The sequence below is a fragment of the Gekko japonicus genome, unplaced genomic scaffold (genome assembly GCF_001447785.1).
Source record: "Gekko japonicus isolate JY-2015 unplaced genomic scaffold, Gekko_japonicus_V1.1 scaffold314, whole genome shotgun sequence".
Taxonomy (NCBI): Eukaryota; Metazoa; Chordata; class Lepidosauria; order Squamata; family Gekkonidae; genus Gekko; species Gekko japonicus.
Genome location: NW_015170284.1, coordinates 764,897 through 784,091, shown reverse-complemented (window position 1 = coordinate 784,091; position 19,195 = coordinate 764,897). Strand labels below are relative to the sequence as shown.

Below are 19,195 nucleotides of genomic sequence, written 5' to 3'. Positions count from 1 at the left end.
TTAATAAGGAGCTGGGTTGTTTCTTAAAAATCAATAGCTGAGAAAGAAGAGATAGGAAAGGAAAATGAATGTTATATTTAATAGTGTGCCATGTTTCCTTCTGTCCATCCTACCAGTTTTTCTTTTCCTTTATTTTACATCCCTACTTATCTTCCTCTTTCTTCTCTCCCTCTTCCTGACTTTCAGTTAGAAAAAGGTTGATTGTGTTTACTCACAGACCAAGTGCAACAGCTGGCTGATTGTGCTTTGAGTAAACCCAATTTAGTCACCTTAGCAGGATTCCCTGCAAAGGAGTGGTGGTTTTAAATAGCCACAACCATGTAGGGAGCCATTAGCAGGTCACTAGCTTCCTTCTTTGAGGGGGCTTTATTTTTTAAAAATGACATAGACATGGCATTTGGGAGGAAAGAAAACAATGTGCCCTGTGGAATGTGCTGACTGAAGCAGACTGCTTCTAGTCAATTTATGGCAAAGCTAGCCTTCATTGTTCCTTCTAAGACAGTGCTTTGATCTTCATTAACAGAACTGATAACTGTTTATGGACCTTGAGAATCAGAAAAGACTAGCTGTGGCTCACAAGGACCCACCTGTATAGAAACATTGCTTTCTGCTTTCTATATCCACATGACTTCTCCTGTGATGTCTTTCTGATAACATGCTGTGCCTTATTTCCTGTTGCAAGCCACATGGTGAGGCCAGATTGCCTGAACAACTTTATAACCCACATTCTTCACACTTCCATGCTAGAAGCTAGACTGTAAGGCTCCACACTAGGCCTCACATGAGTGTTGTCACATAGGCAATGAAGAAGCTGTGGAGTTTGGGTCACCTGACTGCAGGAGGGGCTCCAAACTTCTAGACATTCCTGTGTTGCAGCTATGGCAACCAACAATTGGGCACACCCATGCCCACTCACAATTGGCTGATGGCCACAGCTAATTTGTGACTGGAATTGAGCTATAATTGATTGATCCCTCTGGGAGTGAGTTTCTTAGCTCTCCCATCCTCCTCTTGTTGTTGTCTGTTTTATGACGCCTGGAAATGCTGTCTCTTGGAAAACAAAGAGTTGCTTTGTGAACTGAAGCACATGGTTGTGCAAAGATGGGATTTCTTCTCAAAATCCCCTGGTACTTGGACTATTTTGGACTGATGAAGGTTCCTGACTTGGTAACTATGAATCATTAATGTTTAGTTAAGGCAAACAGCCCTAGCCTTTGTTATTTTTGTAATCTCTGGTAGTCTGTTGCTGTGCTCTGTACTGACTAAAGATCCTTTTTGTTGCTAATTTGGCTTTGATGTTGTAACTTGACTTCCAAGTCTAAGTCCTGTGCCTAAACGCTCACCATATATGCTACCATTGGAGAGTAAAGCGTGAATCTCTGAGCTACAGTTGCTACTGTGTTAAATCCCAGATGCTAACTAAGGGCTGAAATCTCTCCCTTAGGAAATGCAGGGACTAGTGAAAAGAGGTTCTGGTGGCACATTGTTCTGAAAACCCGAGAGGGTATAGCCTACCTCTGGGTTTGTTGTTTAATTTATTGAAAAGTACAGGATTCCCTCCCATCTCTCGACTGGCCTGGGTGGCTTACTTCTTTGATGGGGCTTTTTTTTTTAAAAAAATGACATAGACATGGCATTTGGGAGTAAGGAAAACAATGTGCCCTCTGGAATGTGCTGACTGAAGCAGACTGCTTCTAGTCAATTTATGGCAAAGCTAGCCCTGAACCTTCATTGCTCCTTCTAAGACAGTGCTTTGATCTTCATTAACAGAACTGATAACTGTTTATGGCCCTTGAGAATCAGAAAAGACTAGCTGAGGCTCACAAGGACCCACCATATGAAGTATTTATATCTTGCCTGTTGCGTTGTTCTATCTATGCTTGGTAAGCCATTAGCAGAGTCATGGAAATATTATGATTTATTGGTAAAGTGCTTTTTATACATATATTTCTTGCTGGGCAGATATAAATATCTGATATTTATAATAATTACACCGACAGCATCAATTCATGGTTCTAAGGAGACCGTCTGGCTGCCATGAAATTGATCACATTTATGAACTCCATTTGCACGCAAACACTGACAGCTCCAGTGCCTCCCATTCTCAGGAGTCCTCAGCAGTGCAGTTCATAAACTCCTGCTGATTGTATAGAAACCCATCCATTTGCATTGCTTAGCACACCCATTGCTGTAGCGCCTCCAATGCATCAATCACTTTCCTTGTGCTCTGAATTTTAAATTCCTTTACAAGAAATGAAGTGGAGAAGAAAAGCCATACAGTAACAACCATTTGCTCACTTTCCCAGCAGTATTTCTTGCCCCTTTCCCTAAGTTATTGCGCTCTGACTTTACCTTGCACTAGGGATGTGTGTAAAGCAGACTCCCCCCCCCTTCATTCTAGACTAGGGTGACCAGATTTTTCTAGTGAAAAAGAGGCCACTTTTCACCGACAGGAATTATTTTCTCAGATGTCCAGACAAATAGGAATTTCTTACTGGCAAATGAAACAGGGTTGAAGAAATCACCCAGCCACTGGGGGTGGGCTTGTATATAAACCCACACACCCACACACCCCTATATGGAAAATTTTATTATAAATTTATATACATAACTGCTTATTTTTACTAAAATGGCAAGTTTGCACTGAAGCAGGAAAGAAATAACACAGTAAGCAAATAAAAGAAAAAACCTCCCCACAGAAATATTAATTTACCTATCACAAAGCACTTCTGTGCTTACAGTACCTGTACACTAGCGGTGTGCATTCAGCTCTATACGAGTTGAAAAAATAGCTGGAAAATACCTTATCAGTATTTATTGGGTATTCTTTCGGCTGGATATAGAGGGGGTTATATTTTCAGCTATCGTGCATAGCCAATCCCAGATAATTCTGAAGAAATTCAGGATTATCTGGGAAAACAGGAAAGCCCCAGTTAAATGGCATTTAAAGAGAGTGCACTCCCCTTCAACACCATTCTGGGTAAAGCTGCAGCTTCACAAACACATTTAAAGGGATTGGAACACCTTTAAATGCCTTTGGCTCCATTATAACCTATGGGAACCATTATAGTTAATGATTCCCACAGGCTATAATGGGGAATCTATCTGGAAGGTATGCGGAATTCTTAGGGGCTGTTTTTTGAGGTAGAGGCATCAAATTTTAAGCATAGCTTCTGGTGCCTCTACTCAAAAGATCCCCCATTTCAAAAAGATTGGACCAGGGGGTCCAATTCTATGGGCCACCAGAGAAGGTGCCCCCATTCTCCATTATTTCCAATGAAGAAAAAAATCAGTCCAAAAGCAGGGACCAGAGAGTGTCTGAAATAGAAACTGAAGGTAGGGTGGCATTTTTTAAGTGCATGTCCAGAGTTCCCAGCAGAACTAGTGCCACTGTGGCAATGCCAGCTCAATAAATCCAAGCAAGTGGGGTTGCAAGCTGAACAAAGCCAGCACATGTACAGAATGCCCAGCAGGATCAGTGCATGTACAGAGTGCCCAAAGAAGGTGCTCCCATCCTCCATTGTTTTCAATGGAGGAAAAAAAGAAAGCATTTAAGGGAAGGCACTGGGTTTGGTTGGGCACTAGTAGATTGCACTGGTACTGCTTGACACTCTGTATATGTACTGGCTATGCTGGGCTTGGAACCCCCCTTCTTGGATTTGCTGAACTAGCACTGCCACAGTGACAATGGTTTGTGCTGGGCACTCTGTACATGCACTGGTTCTTCTGGGGTTGGAAAAATCCCCCCACTTCAGTTTCTACTGAAGAGACCCTCTGTTTTGACATCAGTCCTTGTTTTGTTTTGTTTTTTGCTGTTTCCCCCCACCATTGGAAACAATGGAGGATCAGGGCACCTTATTTGGGAGCCCATAAAATTGGACCACCTGGTCCACTCTTTTTGAAACTTGGGATCTTTTGAGGAGAGGCACCAGAAGCTATGCCTCAACCTCAAAAATAGTCCTCTCATACCCCTGGACACCCCCAGATAGATTCCCCATTGACTATAATAGTCCCATAGGCTATAATGGAGTCAGAAAAGAAAATGGGATTTCTGAAAAATCCAAATACCATACCAGTATAGGAATTTGGTTTTTTTCAGGAATCCCAATTTGGGGTCTCCCCACCCCCCAATATATCTGAATCTGAAAAATCCCATTTTTTTTGTGTGCACACCCCTACTATAAACCTATGATAAAGCGGCACCTGAATACGTGTTGGAAGATTTTAATGCTGGGGGCGGGGCCACGACTGTCCGAGGGAAAACCATAGAGTTTTCCTTCAGATGGTAGTGGCCCCGCCCCCAGCGTGCCCGGCGTCGTCACATCACTTCCTGGTGATGTGCACGTGGGGGTGGAGTTCCCCCCGGGGCCCGATCTGCCGGCGGCAGGGAACGGGCCTCTGGGGCGGGGGTTTCCCCGCCCCCCCAGGGGGACTTGGCAAGCCTATTCTCCCCTTCTCTGGTTTCCCCCCTCAAAACAAGCCTGTGAGGTATGTTAGGCTGAGAGAGAGAGGCTCAAGGTCACCCAGAAAGCTCCCATGGCAGAGTGGAGATTTTAATCTGGGACTCCTAGACTCTAGTTTGACACTCTAACCACTACACCATGCTGGATCTTGCACATCAAATGGCAGATGTCCTACAAGGAAGACGTTCATGGTATAAGAATGTCTTCTGATTTCACACTTCAATCTGACTTTAGAAAGGTTTTCCTTTCCCAGGAAGAATTTTCTCTGTACTCACAACCAGAAAGGCAAAGGAAAACAAACTTCAGACTGGATGCACTGAAATAGCAGGAGCCTCTAGCTGTTACTTTCAGTCCAACAGCTTGTGCATGGAGGGTCAGCTTTCAGGCTTTTTGTGACTTTTTCACATTTGTTTGCCATTTGTACCAATGCTGGAGGTCACATCAAACACAAAGTTCATCCATGTTTAACTAAAGAGACTAACAGGAATGGTCTGAGATTTAAAGAGATCAGACTGCCGGGAAAGATTGATACAAAGGCCTTTGCCATTCACACCACATGGAGGGTGTGTGTGTGTGTGTATTTCACAGAGTTATTTCCTTCGGTGCAAGGACTTCTGCTCATAGCATGTGACTTTTGTGGCTCCACCCATGACAACCTGAAATGCCCCTTGAGGTTCTGCTCCTGGGGGAGAGGAAACCCTTGGGACAGGATTTCAGGGGCATTTCAGGCTTCTGTGGGAAGGGGGAGCTGTGGAATTGATGCTCTACAAGTGGAACTTCTTGCACCCAGAGAAAATACACTGTTGGATCCACCCCAAAGCATAGTAATTGCATCATTCTATCCATGAAAGAAGGATTGAGAACAGTGCTTGCCCGATTTTTTGGGGGATGGGAGACTAGAAAACTGATGACTTATTAATCATACACAGAAAAATAAGGCTACTGCATTTGTTGGTGTGTAAATCAGTACTCTCTAGATGGTGGAATAGGGCCAGCTTAATCCAGCTGGAGTTTGGTCCAGAGAATTTTGGCCTCAGTTATGATTTTTAAACACTGTTTTCTACCCATAAACACAGTAATAAGCCTTAGAAAAATGACTGTCATTTTCTCCCATTCTACTAGTGGTATCCATAGTAAATGTTAGTTAATTTGAACGCTTCTCTATGAATAAACATTGAGACCCTCTTATATTGGAAAAATGAGCAAAGAGGGTTTTTTTAAACAAAGTACTGCGTATCTTCTGTTTCCCCATATAAATAATCTAGTATCCCTATTAACTTTTTTTAAATTATTTTTTTTAGAAGTCCACATTCAGAATTACATGGGAATGAACACAAGTCCAATGAATAGGAATCCCATTTCCATTTCCCTCCACATTTAAATCTGGCACAAGCTTCTTGAATAAAGTCACAGTTTTACTGAATAGGCATTGTCTGTTTGAACTAACTTCATTTGAGAGAGCTCAGGCTCAATTTAAATTTTAAAATGGATGTTAACAAAAATGGAGGTATCTGTGGTTTTTCTATTTAGTTCTACTGCACACAATCTTGTACCTTTTTAATTTCATCATAATCATTTTTCTATTTGTTGGAATAAAATTAGGTAGAATACTGCTGAAAGAAGTAATACATTTAATAGAGTCTCTGGTATACAGAACACTACGTATGTTTTTCAACAGGTGGTGGACAATAATTTTACTTAAAAAATTCCCCCAACAGTAATCCATATGCGTAGCAATTTCAAGTGTTGCCATTATCCGTCAGACAACTGGCTGTCTTTGTCAACTTCTTTGTTGTTCAGTCGCACAGTCGAGTCCGACTCTTCGCGACCCCATGGACAATCTCCCGCCAGGCTCTCCTGTCTTCCGCCGTCCTCCGAAGTTGGCTCAATTTCATGTTCGTTGCATCGCTGACACTGTCTAACCATCTCATCCTTTGCCGTCCCCGTCTTCTTTGACCTTCAATCTTTCCCAGCATCAGGGTCTTTTCCAGTGAGTGCTCCCTTCTCATTTGGTGAAATGAAAAAGTTCAGGAAAAAGATTTCCTGTTTCCCACATTTCCTTAGAATTTCATGGCTTGTAAGAAAGCTGATTCATTTTCAGACATTAACATAGCTACACCCTTCTAAACTCATTGACCTGAATGAGAAGGGAGTAATTTTCCTTAGGATGCCACTGGTAGATATTTCACCCAAAGGTTGGCTAGAGCTTGCATCCTCTACCATTACTGAAAGCTCCTATGTCAAACAGAGAAGTTGACTTGCCAGGCATGGCTCCTTGGGAAAAAGTGTTCAGTCAAGTTTTACTCTTGTTCAGGACTGCATTCTTTACCAGAGATAAGCAGGTTCCCTCACCTGGAATCTTCCACCCTGTGTGAACATGATCCAGAGGTTTCTTTCACCACAGTCCAAGCACGTAGCAACACAAATAAACATGACTAACTGAACTAAGATCATGTTCATATTTCTAGGTTCCTCAGTGTCTTCTTGAAATATGTCCAACATTAACGCATTGGTGCCTTTAGCAAGACTGGTGCAGCTACAGTGCGTGACAGAAACCTGGGGCAACCCCAATAGCAGAAGATAGTCAGGTAAACATGCTTAGAAAACCACATAAAAGTTATGAAATGCATTGCTTACACTGTGGTCAACTATAAAGAGAAGTCCACCTAAACTGCTTCCATTAAAACCTGTGTTCCAAAACCCTGATCTGCAATTCACTACTTTCATGGTCAACATTTTCCAGCTTAAACCATTGAAAAAGGAAGTCCTTTTGTAAAAGGATTATAGAATAATTCAAGAAACACTGCAAGATTCCTCCTAACCCTAATCTGATAGAGGCTTGCCCTGAAATGTATGGTTAATGTCCTTGATAATTCTACCCAATGTAACTGCTGATATTTTCTTAGAAATATCTCATTCCAAATCTGGCAGGCATAAATAACCCGAACAGGCAACTAGGAGGTTTTTGTTTTGTTTTTTGTAATGTTGTTGCTGGTTTGTGTCCACTGTGGTATCTTGTTTATTACAAAACAAATGAGGCTTTAGAGAAATGGGGGAACTAAACACTTCATTTCCATGCTGACAGGGAATCTTAACAAGGAAGTAGAAAGTAGGAAATATTTCACTACCATGGCATTGGTGAAATTGCTAAAAGAACAAGGTACCTAGTGCTGATGTCAAAGAATGCTGATAATTTGAAATTGAATAGAGAAGAGAATGATATGTGGTATGGAAAACAAGCCTTAAATGAACAGCAGACAATGTTAAATCTCTTCTTAGTGTCTCAAAAAGGAAGGTAACTTTATTATGTGTATAAACACCTTCCAAGGAGAAAGAAAATACTGGGTGGAATTTAAATTTCAACTGAATGTCACAATAGGAAAGTCTGTCTAGACAGCTTGAAATTAAAAAAGAAAGAATATTGGTTCTGCTCATGAGGACAAATACATATTTGAGAGGACTTCAGTGTAAATTCTAGATGGCTTATCAAAACTGGATGCCTCTCTAAAGCCTGGTGTAGCCACATATAGGCTGCGGTCAGACAACAGGCTCGGTGTGGTCTGGCCATGCCTCTATTGTATCTGGTGTTATTTGTTCTGGATAAACAAACATGCCACCCTTAACCTGCCTCACTGCATGCTCACTCCATGGTTGAATGTTCAGATTATTCCTGTACAGTAACCACAAAGTGGGCAGTCGGGCAGCATCCTTTTTTAAAATTGTCTTTCATGCATGCACGGAGGCATTCATTCAAAGCAGCACTCCATTTTGACAGCTGGCCCCTCTCAGCCTCCTTCACTTTGCCTCGCTTCCATGGAATACATGGGGGGAAACATAAAAAAAATTAAATTTTTCCAGCTTTACCCAAGCTTCCCTGAATTAGGGATATCAGCCTCCCCAGCCTCCCTCCTGATATGAGAGTCTAACTAGGGACTATTTCCATGACTTTCCAGCCCCAAGAAACATGAGAGAGGGGTTTTTTTTGGGGGGGGGGGTTGTCATTCAAAACCAACTCCCCCAGGGGCTCCCAATCCTGACAGAATGTTTGGGTGCAGAAACGCTCAAGCGGTGATTCAAAACCCTGGGGTGAAAATCTCCTTATGCACACATCACTAACTAAATTTTAAAAATGGCACGCAGACAGAAGTGTGCGATCTGACTTCCCAAACGGCTTGATTTCACAAGAGAGAGTTCACAATGAGACCAGTTCAATCTGTAAAGATAGGACTTTCTCAGGTGTTGGGAAAGTCAGGAGTGAGAATGGGGTGCTGATGACTGGGGAACAGGATACAGATGTCACTGCCTGAATGAGCATTTTAACCCAGAGGGGAAAAGCAGCAACATCAGATCAAACAGCTCATCTGATCGCAGCCATAGTTCAGTAGTTGTGAGATGGTGTCGGTACACACAAATGGTTGTTGATGGTTCAAACACAGGGAAGAATATTCCAGATAGGCATGGCCCTGTTGAGAAATTAGGCTAGAAAGCAGTGTTTAACAGAGAGGGCAGGAAAGGCAAAGATGCTTTTAAACTGGTGTTGAGATGTGAATGAACACATAAAGCTGCCATATACTGAAACCACTGGTATACCAAGGTCAGTATTGTCTATTCCATGTTGAATGGCAGCTCCTCAGACAGAAGCCTTTCATACCACCTACTACCTGATCAGCTGGAGATGCCAGATACTGAAGCCAGGGCTGCCATTTGGATATCCCCCAAGCTGAATCTTTCCAGCCAGTACTTAGAGGTAAGGCACGCAAGCTTCCCAGCTAAGTGTTGGCTTGGGTGAAACCAGTTGAGAGGGAGCTATCCAGGTCAAATTTAGAGAAAGGTGGAAAGGAAGCCAGTTTTTTCTTGCCTTCATGGCTCAGCTAGAAAAAATAATCAAGTTTCCCTTGAGAGACTGGCAGAGAAGCTAGTAAATACAACTGTAAATATATTTATTAGAAACTCAGTTTCAGATACTAGCTGAAAAGCCCTGGACCAGCCAGTACTATAGAACAGCCAGCCTAAATGATGTCAATAGTTGTGGCTGACTTTAAAAACACATTGATTATTAAATCAGTCAACTGTAAGCCATGTTTCTTTAAGAACATTTTACAGCACTATAAATTCTTAAGAGCAAGTGAATAAGCATGCCAGAGGTAGAGATTTACCACCTCATGCTTAAACTATTCATGATTATGCACATATTTGAATGTGCAAAAAATTCAGCAACCCTACACAAACCAAAACTTGTTTGGCATTCAAGAGCTTTCAGGTTCAAGGCCAAAGACAGTGGCTGAGGAAGTCAAACAAGCCTGAAAACAAATTAGAAAAATGTCACAAGGAAGAAAGTGAGTGAGAGCAGAGGCAGGAGATTGAAGGCCTTTTATAACGAACACAATGTTTGTCTTCAAACAGGCTATTAGATTGTGTTGTGTAGATGAGCTTGTGTAAGATAAATTCTAGAAACTGAAGGGAGGGCAAGTAAGCATATTTGCAGGGCAAATTGGATCATGGAGACAAAGATCTTGTAACCATTCAATGGCTTCTGCCTGAACGGTTTTTGTTTAGAGATCTTGGAGGCATACAAAAGTCTAGGGTGGCCAGATGTCACATTTTTTTTAGGTCTGCCTTCTGAAAAGTCTGGCTTCTGCTTCCATCAATAAAAGCAGCTCAAGCAGCTGTGGAAGCTAGATTCCTGAACAGCCACAGTGTACCCACATAGTTTAGGGTGAACTTAATGTGATGAGCATAGAAGAGGAGATCAGAGGCCTTGGAAAGTTCCCCATTAGCATCTGGACAACATTTTCTTTAAAGAGAGCTACTTCTGAGTAATGAACAATGTCCCAGACTACTCCCTCCTCTCTCTGTGCATGTTACCAAGTTTCATTCTGTCCCAGAAACAGGAAATGGACTAGGAAGAGGACCAGAAATAAAGCTACCAGTTCAGAAGCACAGAGAAAAATCCTATAAATTAAAATTTTAAACAAGAAAATCCTGGAACAGATCTTTTCACAATCTCTTCCTGGGTTTTCTATGGGATGCATGAACTACTCTGCAGCAGCCAGCAGGCTATCAGTAGATTATGAGCTACTTGCTGGAGATTCCTGATTTAAATTAGAATAATTATTTGTACATTTCAATCTATGAATGTAAATTATATGACATTATGAACATAAACTATGAATGTAAACCACCCTATTCTGGTCCAGTGTTGAATGCTCCAAATGATGGCAAGCAGGCTTTTAAAAGTTGCTTCCTTACACTGGAATACACATGCTTTCCTTTTCTTGACACATCCTTCAAAGGACTCCTTCCTAATTTTTCCCTGACACACAGACAGACAATTCTTTATTGGCATATACATGTAGATACAATAATCTAAACACAAAATCCATGCAGAGTAAAATTAGAGTTGCAGAATAAATAAACAGAGTAACAGCATAATAAAACCTAATTCATAGTATCACTTATCAGGACGTGTGACCATGGCAGTGCAAAGAAACTTTGCTACTATTTCAGTTATTTTTGTATCTGGGTTATCAAGCAAAAAAAGGACCTTAAAATCAACAGAGGTCTCTAAAAGTTGGGCTAATATGGGATATAGAAGATCCTGATGGGACGCCAGATAGAGAGGGCACTGGAGAAGAACATGGGCGACAGTTTCAACACAGTCCTTCATACAAGGACAGCACCTGCTAGGATAGGGAATCCCTTGGAATATGCCAGATAAGATAGCTGAAGGAAGAACATTAAATCTAGCCAAGGATATGGCTCTACGCAAATTTAGAGCTATGAGTTGACAGAGGTATACAGCTGGAAGATTTGCATTTGGAAAATTCCCAAAGTTTAAGGGAGAACAGGTTCTGTTAGCCAGGCTATAAAGAGTTTGTACATCTGATCCCAATAAACTAGATTTTATTTTTAAAAAGGCCTCAGACTCAGAAAGCATAAATAAGGATTCTAGAGATAAATTCAGGGAACTTATTTTGGCTTCGATGTAAGAAATCCAGCTGGAATTAACAGATTCAGAAAGTAGTTGGTATGTATAACTAAAGGGGTCAGAGTTGAAATGGAGTCGGAACCAACATTTAATAGTGAGGATCCATTCCTTAGTAGCCAACAAATTCTGACCACATTCCAAACATAATGCGGCATATGGAACACATGATCTTTTGCAGAAAGGTAGAGTGGACATGTTTGACTGAAATGTGCCAGTGCATCAATCCAGAGAGGTACTCCATATAATAATTGCGCTCCAGCTTTAGCATTGAAGGCTTTAAGTGCAGCTGGCACATACTGGTTACCTTGAACGGAAAAATAAAAGCGAGAAATTGCTGCAGCACTAACTTTAGCTAGATTAATAGCCATTCCGTGATAGGTCCAAGTAGCATTAGATTGGAAATAGGTGCCCAGATATTTGAAGTGCTTAACCAAAGTTTGTTGCCATTAATAATCCACATATGATTTTCAGGAATAGGGAACAACTAATACATTTGATTTTTCATAATTCAGCTCCAATCTGTTAATCACGCAATATTCATGGCAACGGTTCAGTAAGTGGTTTAGTCCAAGTAGACAAAAGAACCATGTCATCTGCATATAATAACTAAGGAATAAGAGTACAGCCAAGTCTAGGGCTATGGCCATCAACTAATAACAAAATAGGGGTGAGGTCATTTTTTTAAAAAGGTTAAACAAATGGAGGGCTAAAATGCACCCCTGCTTTAACCCTTTACTAATACAGATCTTGGGAGAAAGTCTCCCAGACGAAGAACACCTGACCTGACAGGATGTGGAGGTGTGAAGTCTTTTGATAAGAAATAATAACCTCCTATCCAAAGACATCCCCTCAAGCTTTACCCAGAGAAGTTCCCTTGAAACAGAATCAAAAGCCTCTTTAAGGTCCAAAAAGGCAATATACAGTTTAGACCTTTTCCTTCTTACGTACTTATTGATCAAATGAGCGAGGACCAAACAGTGGTCCAGAGCTGACTTCCCCTAGCAGAAACCCATCTGTTCTGGTCCTAAAATTTTACTAAGTAGCATCCATGTGCTGAGCTTAATTTGCAAAAATGTAGCATAAAGTTTCCCAATGACAGACAAAAGACTAATCCCCTGACAATACTATGAAAGTTCAGGGAGAACAGTTTTGTCAAATGGCATTGTGTCTTTTCTCAAGCTGAGATCCCTCAGCTTCTGTTCTTCCTACTCCAATTGAGCTTTATTTGATGATAGTCAAAAGACTTGCATTATTCCAGTGCTTGTTTTCTCCCAGAGAGCGCCAAAAGTATTGCACCAAACTCTATGACTAAGGAAATGCAACCAGTTCTGGGGTGAGTTAACCCAGGGGCTGATGCTTGGGAGTTGTTTTGAACAGTACTCTCTCTCCAAGTATTCTCATTACATGCAGTAACTAGCAGAGGCCTATTTCCTTGGGGAACTGAAGCTCTCTGGTTTATACTTAACATGCTGATTGCCAGAATTACAGGATGGCTGTGCCGGGAGGAGGGTAGAGAATTAGATTCTATCTCTAATTAGATGTTTGCTCTTCATTTGAATTTCAGATGCCAGCTTTAATTTTAGAAATTTTCCCAGGAAGCAAAGTGACTTTCTCCAGCAAAAGTGCACCTGGCTCCTTCAGGCTTTCTCTGATGGGCTGTCAGAAAATGCACAGAGGGGGGCGGCCACTGACTCTTCTTTTCTAGGCCCAATGGGCAGATCCATTACCTGTCAGTTCTCTGTAGGTATTTGCTCAAATAAAAGGAGCTCTCCCAAGAGGAGAAAGAGCTGTTAGAGAGGTAGGCAGGAGAGCCACACAGGCTTTTGGTTGCAATAGATCCTTTGGGCCTCACCTTGTCTCAGCTAACATATGAGCTGCCTCGTGTTGTGTGAAAAGAGCTATTGTTAACATTTTTAGCCCACTCGCTACCTGATTCTCCCCTTCTCCATTTTATCCTCACAATAACCATAATGGGCAGGGTTACAGACTTTTAAAAGGGATGCTACTGAAATTGATTTATTACATTTTCTCCCTCACCCTTCCTCCAAGGAGTTCTTCCCTCCATCTCCTCCTACTCCGCTCCCACTTGCCCCCAGACTTTCTTTTCCTTGCTGGGAGGCAGTCTCTGGGCTGCCCCCATGCCACTCACCCAGGCTACCCTTGCAGTGGTTCTCTTGCTTTGGTGCAGAGGTCCCCAACGGGCAGGGGCTCAGCACCGACTCTGGACACCTACCTTCATTTCCCCCTCATAACAATTATGTGAGGTAGGTTAGGCCATGACAGAGTGACTGATCCAAGCACTTCATGGCTGAATGGGGATTTGATCCTGGGTTTCTCCATTGCTACTACAACACTCTAACCACTATCCTGCACTGATCTGTCAGAGCAGTTGAACTGGGTTGTTCTGGACAGAAATAAATCCTTGACCAGATAAACCAGCCAAGGGAAAGAATACACAACTGCCATATATCATCATCATCATCTCTATATATCTAATAGCCAAGGGTCCCTCTGTGTGAGGATATTTATTTCCGCAGATCTGGGGCACATGGAGGGTAAAGAAGTTTTTCTGCACACTTGAGGTTGCAGAAAAATGCAAAAAGTTTTTAAAAAATACACAGGGGGGTTAAACCCACCCACCACAATTTTAAAAAGTCGGTGCTTGTGCAGTTCGGACTCGTGGTCCCCTGATCCAGACTTGGAGCTTTGTTCGGTGGCCATCCTCCCCACAGCCAGCAAGATGGCCCTGAAGCTGTGGGGCAGGGACCGCTGGGTCCTTCCCAGGTGAGCAGCCTCCCTGTGGCCAGCAAGATGGCCCTGGAGCCACGGGGCAGGGGATGCCACTGCTGCTGGGTTCTTCCCAGGCAGCTGGCCTCCCCACAGCCAACAAGACACCTCTGGAGCTGCAGGGCAGGGATACCACCACTGGATCCCTCCCAGGTGAGTGGCCTCCCCACTGCCAGAAAAACGATGAAGCCACAGAAAGGGAGGCAGAAGAGGGGGAGATTTTCAGGAGGGGAGAGAAATAGGGGAGAGAAAGAGAAGGGCAGACTGAGAATGTGTGGGGGAAAGAGGACATTGTCTGAAAAGAGCTGGGGTAAGAGAGGGGTGAGACATACAAGGGGTGAGAGGAGAAAGAGGGTGAGAAAGGAGTCCTAGAGAAGGGGGTAGGGAGGAAAGCTAACATAGAAGGGGTGAGAGGAGAAGGGGAGGAGAGGGAAGATTGACAAAGAAAGACAGGAGGGAACTTTGACAGAGAATGGGGGAGAAGGAAGCAAAGGTGGGGGAAATGCCCCCTCCCTGCAGGTTTCTTGCAGGTCTCCCCTTGTGTATTCTAACAGCCAACTGTGGCCCCACCTACAGATACTTAAATCTGTGGATTGTGGGCATGTAGAGAGAAGGGATGTTTTTTCTGCAAACTTGGGGGAAACCCCAATAGTGGAAATTTGTCTGCAGTTGTGCAGATAATGCTCTTCCACTGGCTTGACAATGTCTACCTACCTTATCATGTGTGGCAGATGTTGGTGGAAGGGAAGAAACTGCTGGAGTGCAGGTGCCTGCAGACAAGCAGGGGAGGGGGAGGGGTAGCCAAAAGCTCCCTGCTGCCATCATCATTTCCCTCAGAGCAGTGGAGAGGAATAAAAATGATTGGTCTGAAAGCTGGGACAAAGGGACCCCCCATTTGACAGAGCACTGGGTTGGAACGGGGAAGGACTAGGAGAAATGGCAAGGAGGCAGACAGGCAGAGATGGTGGTGATGCAAGCAGGATGTCATGTCATATCAGTCACTCCAGCAGAGGAAACAGCACTACAGGTGGCCGGCCGGCCGGCCAGTAAACAACTGGGCAATGCAATAGTGATGGAGGAGGACACAAAAAGTGAGGGAAAGCATCCAGGGGACAGGACAAACAAAAAGAAGGTGGTGCAGAGGGGATGAATTAGTTAGAAAGTTATGGCAATGTAGTTATCATTACAAGAGACCCAATACTGTAGGCAAGATGGTTATTTGCCTTTAATACAGTTTAAATAAAAATGTTTTAAACAGCCCAATTAAGTGCAATAAACCTACTAAAAGGTTCATGAAATACAGCAAACACACAAAAAAGTATGCCAATTTTGGCTCCCTCCTTCAGATCTAAAGACTGATAAAAGCAATTTGTTTACAGGTCTATTATCTGAACTGCCCCCTTGATAATATTTTTTTTGGCAAAGAAAAGGTTCCCCCCCTACAATTAACTGTTATATCCTCACCATCCTGTGGCAAGGCTAGGACATAAGATGCAGTGTGGTATAATGTTCAGAGTCTTGGATTAGGAGCAGGGAGACCCCAGGTTCAAATCCCTGCTTTGCCATGAAGTTAACTGGGTGTACTCATGCTATACACACTCGCTCAGCCTAATCTACCTCACAGGGTTGTTCTGGAGATAATAGGTGGGGAGGGTACCATATAAACCCCTGGGAGCTCCCAAGAGAAAGGGTGAGATCTCCTAATCACAAATGTTGCACATAATTTTTTTTGTTCCATTCTGGGAGAACGTATTTCATTATATGGGTGCACAGACAGATGAATAACCATTATCGCTCTGGTGTAAGTTAGGTTTACAAAGCCGTAATTAAAGCTATGTCGATCACTGAAGTGTAAGTTCAGTGCTTACGAGGATGAGCTTTCAACCAGTATGGCAAAGAAAACAGCCATTCTAACCTGTAGGAATTAACATGTAACCATTAACAGCACAGATCACAAGCAGCGGGCAGTTGGAAGGTACTTACATATTTTGTTTCAGCCTTGGAGTCATAGTATTCAATATCATTCTCCTGCCGGACAAAGGGGGAAAATGTTATAAGTAAACAGATCTCAACTGCAGACCTTGGAGAAAAAAGGTTTTAATATGTGATCACCCTAGCAGGATTACCAACTTTTGATGTTTTGAGGACAGAACCTAGTTGATTCCTGCAGATTGGGGGCAGAGTATATTTATTTATTTATTTACCAAGAGTTTAGAGTTTGCTTCTGAGGGCAGTGTTGGTAGACACACTAGCCTGTGCTGCTGCTTGCATTCTAGGGAAGAGTAGAGAAGCCAAGCATGGAAGTGAATATAGTAGCAGTCCCCACAGTTGGAGCTGCCATACCACCATGTTGCTCTGCAGTCTACTCCTTTTGCTTCTAAGCTCTTGCTACCCTGTCTTCCTTGGCTTAATTCAGCTTGTGGAAGTGCAGCTACAGAGCAACCTCACACATGCACCAACAAGGACCAAATCACAGATTACAAAGTCTTTGTGTGTGCCCCATGTGTCCACCCTGGTCCTGACAACTGATGTGCTCTGGGAACTGCATGCTTAGAACTTCATTACCCGTCATTTGTAGGCTACCTGGGAATTAAGTTCAGAGAATGAAACTGCCAGAGCATATCTTTCAAGAGGACCAAGGTGGACACATGGGGTACACAAGGACTTTACAATTAATGATTAGGTGCACATTCACAGTAGTGCAAATGACGGACTGCGGTTAAAGCTGGTGATCTGGCATAATTTATTAAACCCATTTATATCCTGCCCTTCCATCCAAAAATTGATCTTTGTAGTGGATTACAACAAGTTAAAAATTATGCAAAGCACAGAATTACAGTAAGAAACAAAACAGTCATCATCCTGTAAGGCAACCCATGGCAGAATGTCTACCAGACATCATTAAAACTATTCCATTAAGAACAAAAGGCCAAGTCATAGCAAATAAGCAATAACATACTCCCAAGTACCTCATAGAAATGACCCTCTTTAGCATATGCTTCTTCCCCATCTAAAATACAAATCTATGCTTGTTATGCTGGGGGAGAAGCAACAGGGAAGAAAAAACAACTGGCTAGGCAAACATTAAGTTCTCTCTTCTCACTTCTCTGGCACCACTTAGGAAAATAGAAGCAATGGCCAGGCTTTGGAGACACACAGTAAAGTTGGAACGTGTGGGTGCTACTTGTCATAAATGGTACCTGCATATACCCTGTGATTTGTCATCAGTAGAAAGTTACAAGAAATTCAATAATGGATGCAGAAATATGACTGTGGTCACACGGAACATTAGCCACGCTAGAGAGACGGAAGATAGGCGGATTTTCCGGGCGCGATCTCACTGCCACATCTGGGAAGTGTAGAGCTCCCGTGGCTCACCCGAGGCTTCCCGCCGAAGACACGGGGTAAAAAACTAGTACCTCCGAGGTACTAGTTTCCGGTAACCGTGGGGCAAGGACGGGCGTCTGATCGCGTTTCCGGTGGCATCCGGTGCCCGCCCATGTCCCCTTGCAAAAAGGGTTTTTTTCCCAAGTCTCCATGGATGCGCACAAGCACCCAACAGAGCATGCGCATACTTTGGTGTACAGAAAAAACCAAACCCGTTTGCCGCACCGTGTCATTCCTGCCCCCGACGTAGCCTCAGAAGCCGGGTATGACAGCCAGGAACAGGTGGACTTGGCACCTTTAACAGAAGAAACTGTAAGTCCTGAGGAGGATAGCACTCAGCAGGACCCACCTGAGGCTGATCAGGTACTGCCTGGTCCGAGTCAATCACCACCAGACTCTCCCCCACCTGTCAACAGGCTCCAAGACTGAAGGTGTCAAGAGCTGAATGATAGACAAAAGGCTGCACGTATGCATGGTCAATGCTCGCTCAGCCCTGAGTTTTGACAGCAGCCTGGACCTTGCTTCAAGGAGCTAATGAGTTAATGAGCCAGCACGCTATTTCAGCAGACCTTTTGCCTTGAGCAAATCGTGCTGGCAACATTGTTGGCAGGACCAAGCTCTCTGTGTGACCTTGCTTCAGCTCCGGTGAATACTTTGGTTTCGACTCGGCTGGTTTTCTGGACTCTCAGCATCTGTTTATCTGCTCCTGATTTATGGCTAACTGACCTCGGCGTTTCCTGGACTATGGCTTCAGCTCTGCACTCGGCTTGATTTATGGACTCTGACTTCTGGTATGTTTTGACTGTGGCTCTGTTCAACTGATTGGGACTTGTTTGAACCGCTTTTCTGACTAAACTATCGGCTGAACCTTGGACTGGCTTTCTGACCTGCTTTACTAACTGGTGCTCCCGGGTCCTGCCATGAAACACCGAGTCACTTCTTTGCCGCGCCGCGGGATTGTCCTGTAATCGGCACCTCCCCCTACCCACGGGACCTCCACGGAACCTCCACGGGATGTCTGATCGCGCAACCACGTGTTATTTTACCCCAGGGAAAACAGCCACGCCTCCCCCCGTGCGATATCCGGCCCGTGTGACCGGGGCCTATATAGGTTAAATTTTCCAATCTGTGCTACTCTATGGAAAGTCATATTAGAGGCTCCTAACAGTTTCCTTTTGACTTTGAAATCTCTGAATCTATAGGAATGAGAAATATATACTAATTACTTCAGGGACACAGTCTCCGTCCCGTACCCCGGGCGAAAGCCAGACTGGAATGGATCAAGGATGGAAGTGTCATCTAAAAAACTCTGTAACTGAGTCACCACCGCCCTCTCAATCAACTTGTCCAAATAGGGCAAGTTGGACACCGGACGATAGCTGGCTAATTCAGCCGGGTCCAGAGTTGGCTTTTTCAGAAGGGGGCGGACCAACGCTTCCTTGAGTGCCTCGGGGAACTGCCCCTCCAAAAGGGACTTGTTGACAATCTCCCTCAAGGCACCTCAAAACCCCTCATGGCCCGCTTTAATGAGCCAAGAGGGGCACGGATCAAGGCCGCAAGTGGTTGGGCT

General features: G+C 43.5%; 1 protein-coding gene across 1 annotated transcript in view; it reads right to left on the bottom strand.

Moving 5' to 3' along the window:
* The window catches only part of CACNA2D2 (calcium channel, voltage-dependent, alpha 2/delta subunit 2), an 871,471-nt gene that overhangs the window by 264,910 nt on the left and 587,366 nt on the right, over window positions 1-19,195 (bottom strand). Inside the window, exon 5 of the mRNA XM_015417855.1 lies at window positions 16,222-16,266. Coding sequence (XP_015273341.1) covers window positions 16,222-16,266 — 45 coding nt within the window. The remainder of the gene's footprint in view (window positions 1-16,221; window positions 16,267-19,195) is intronic.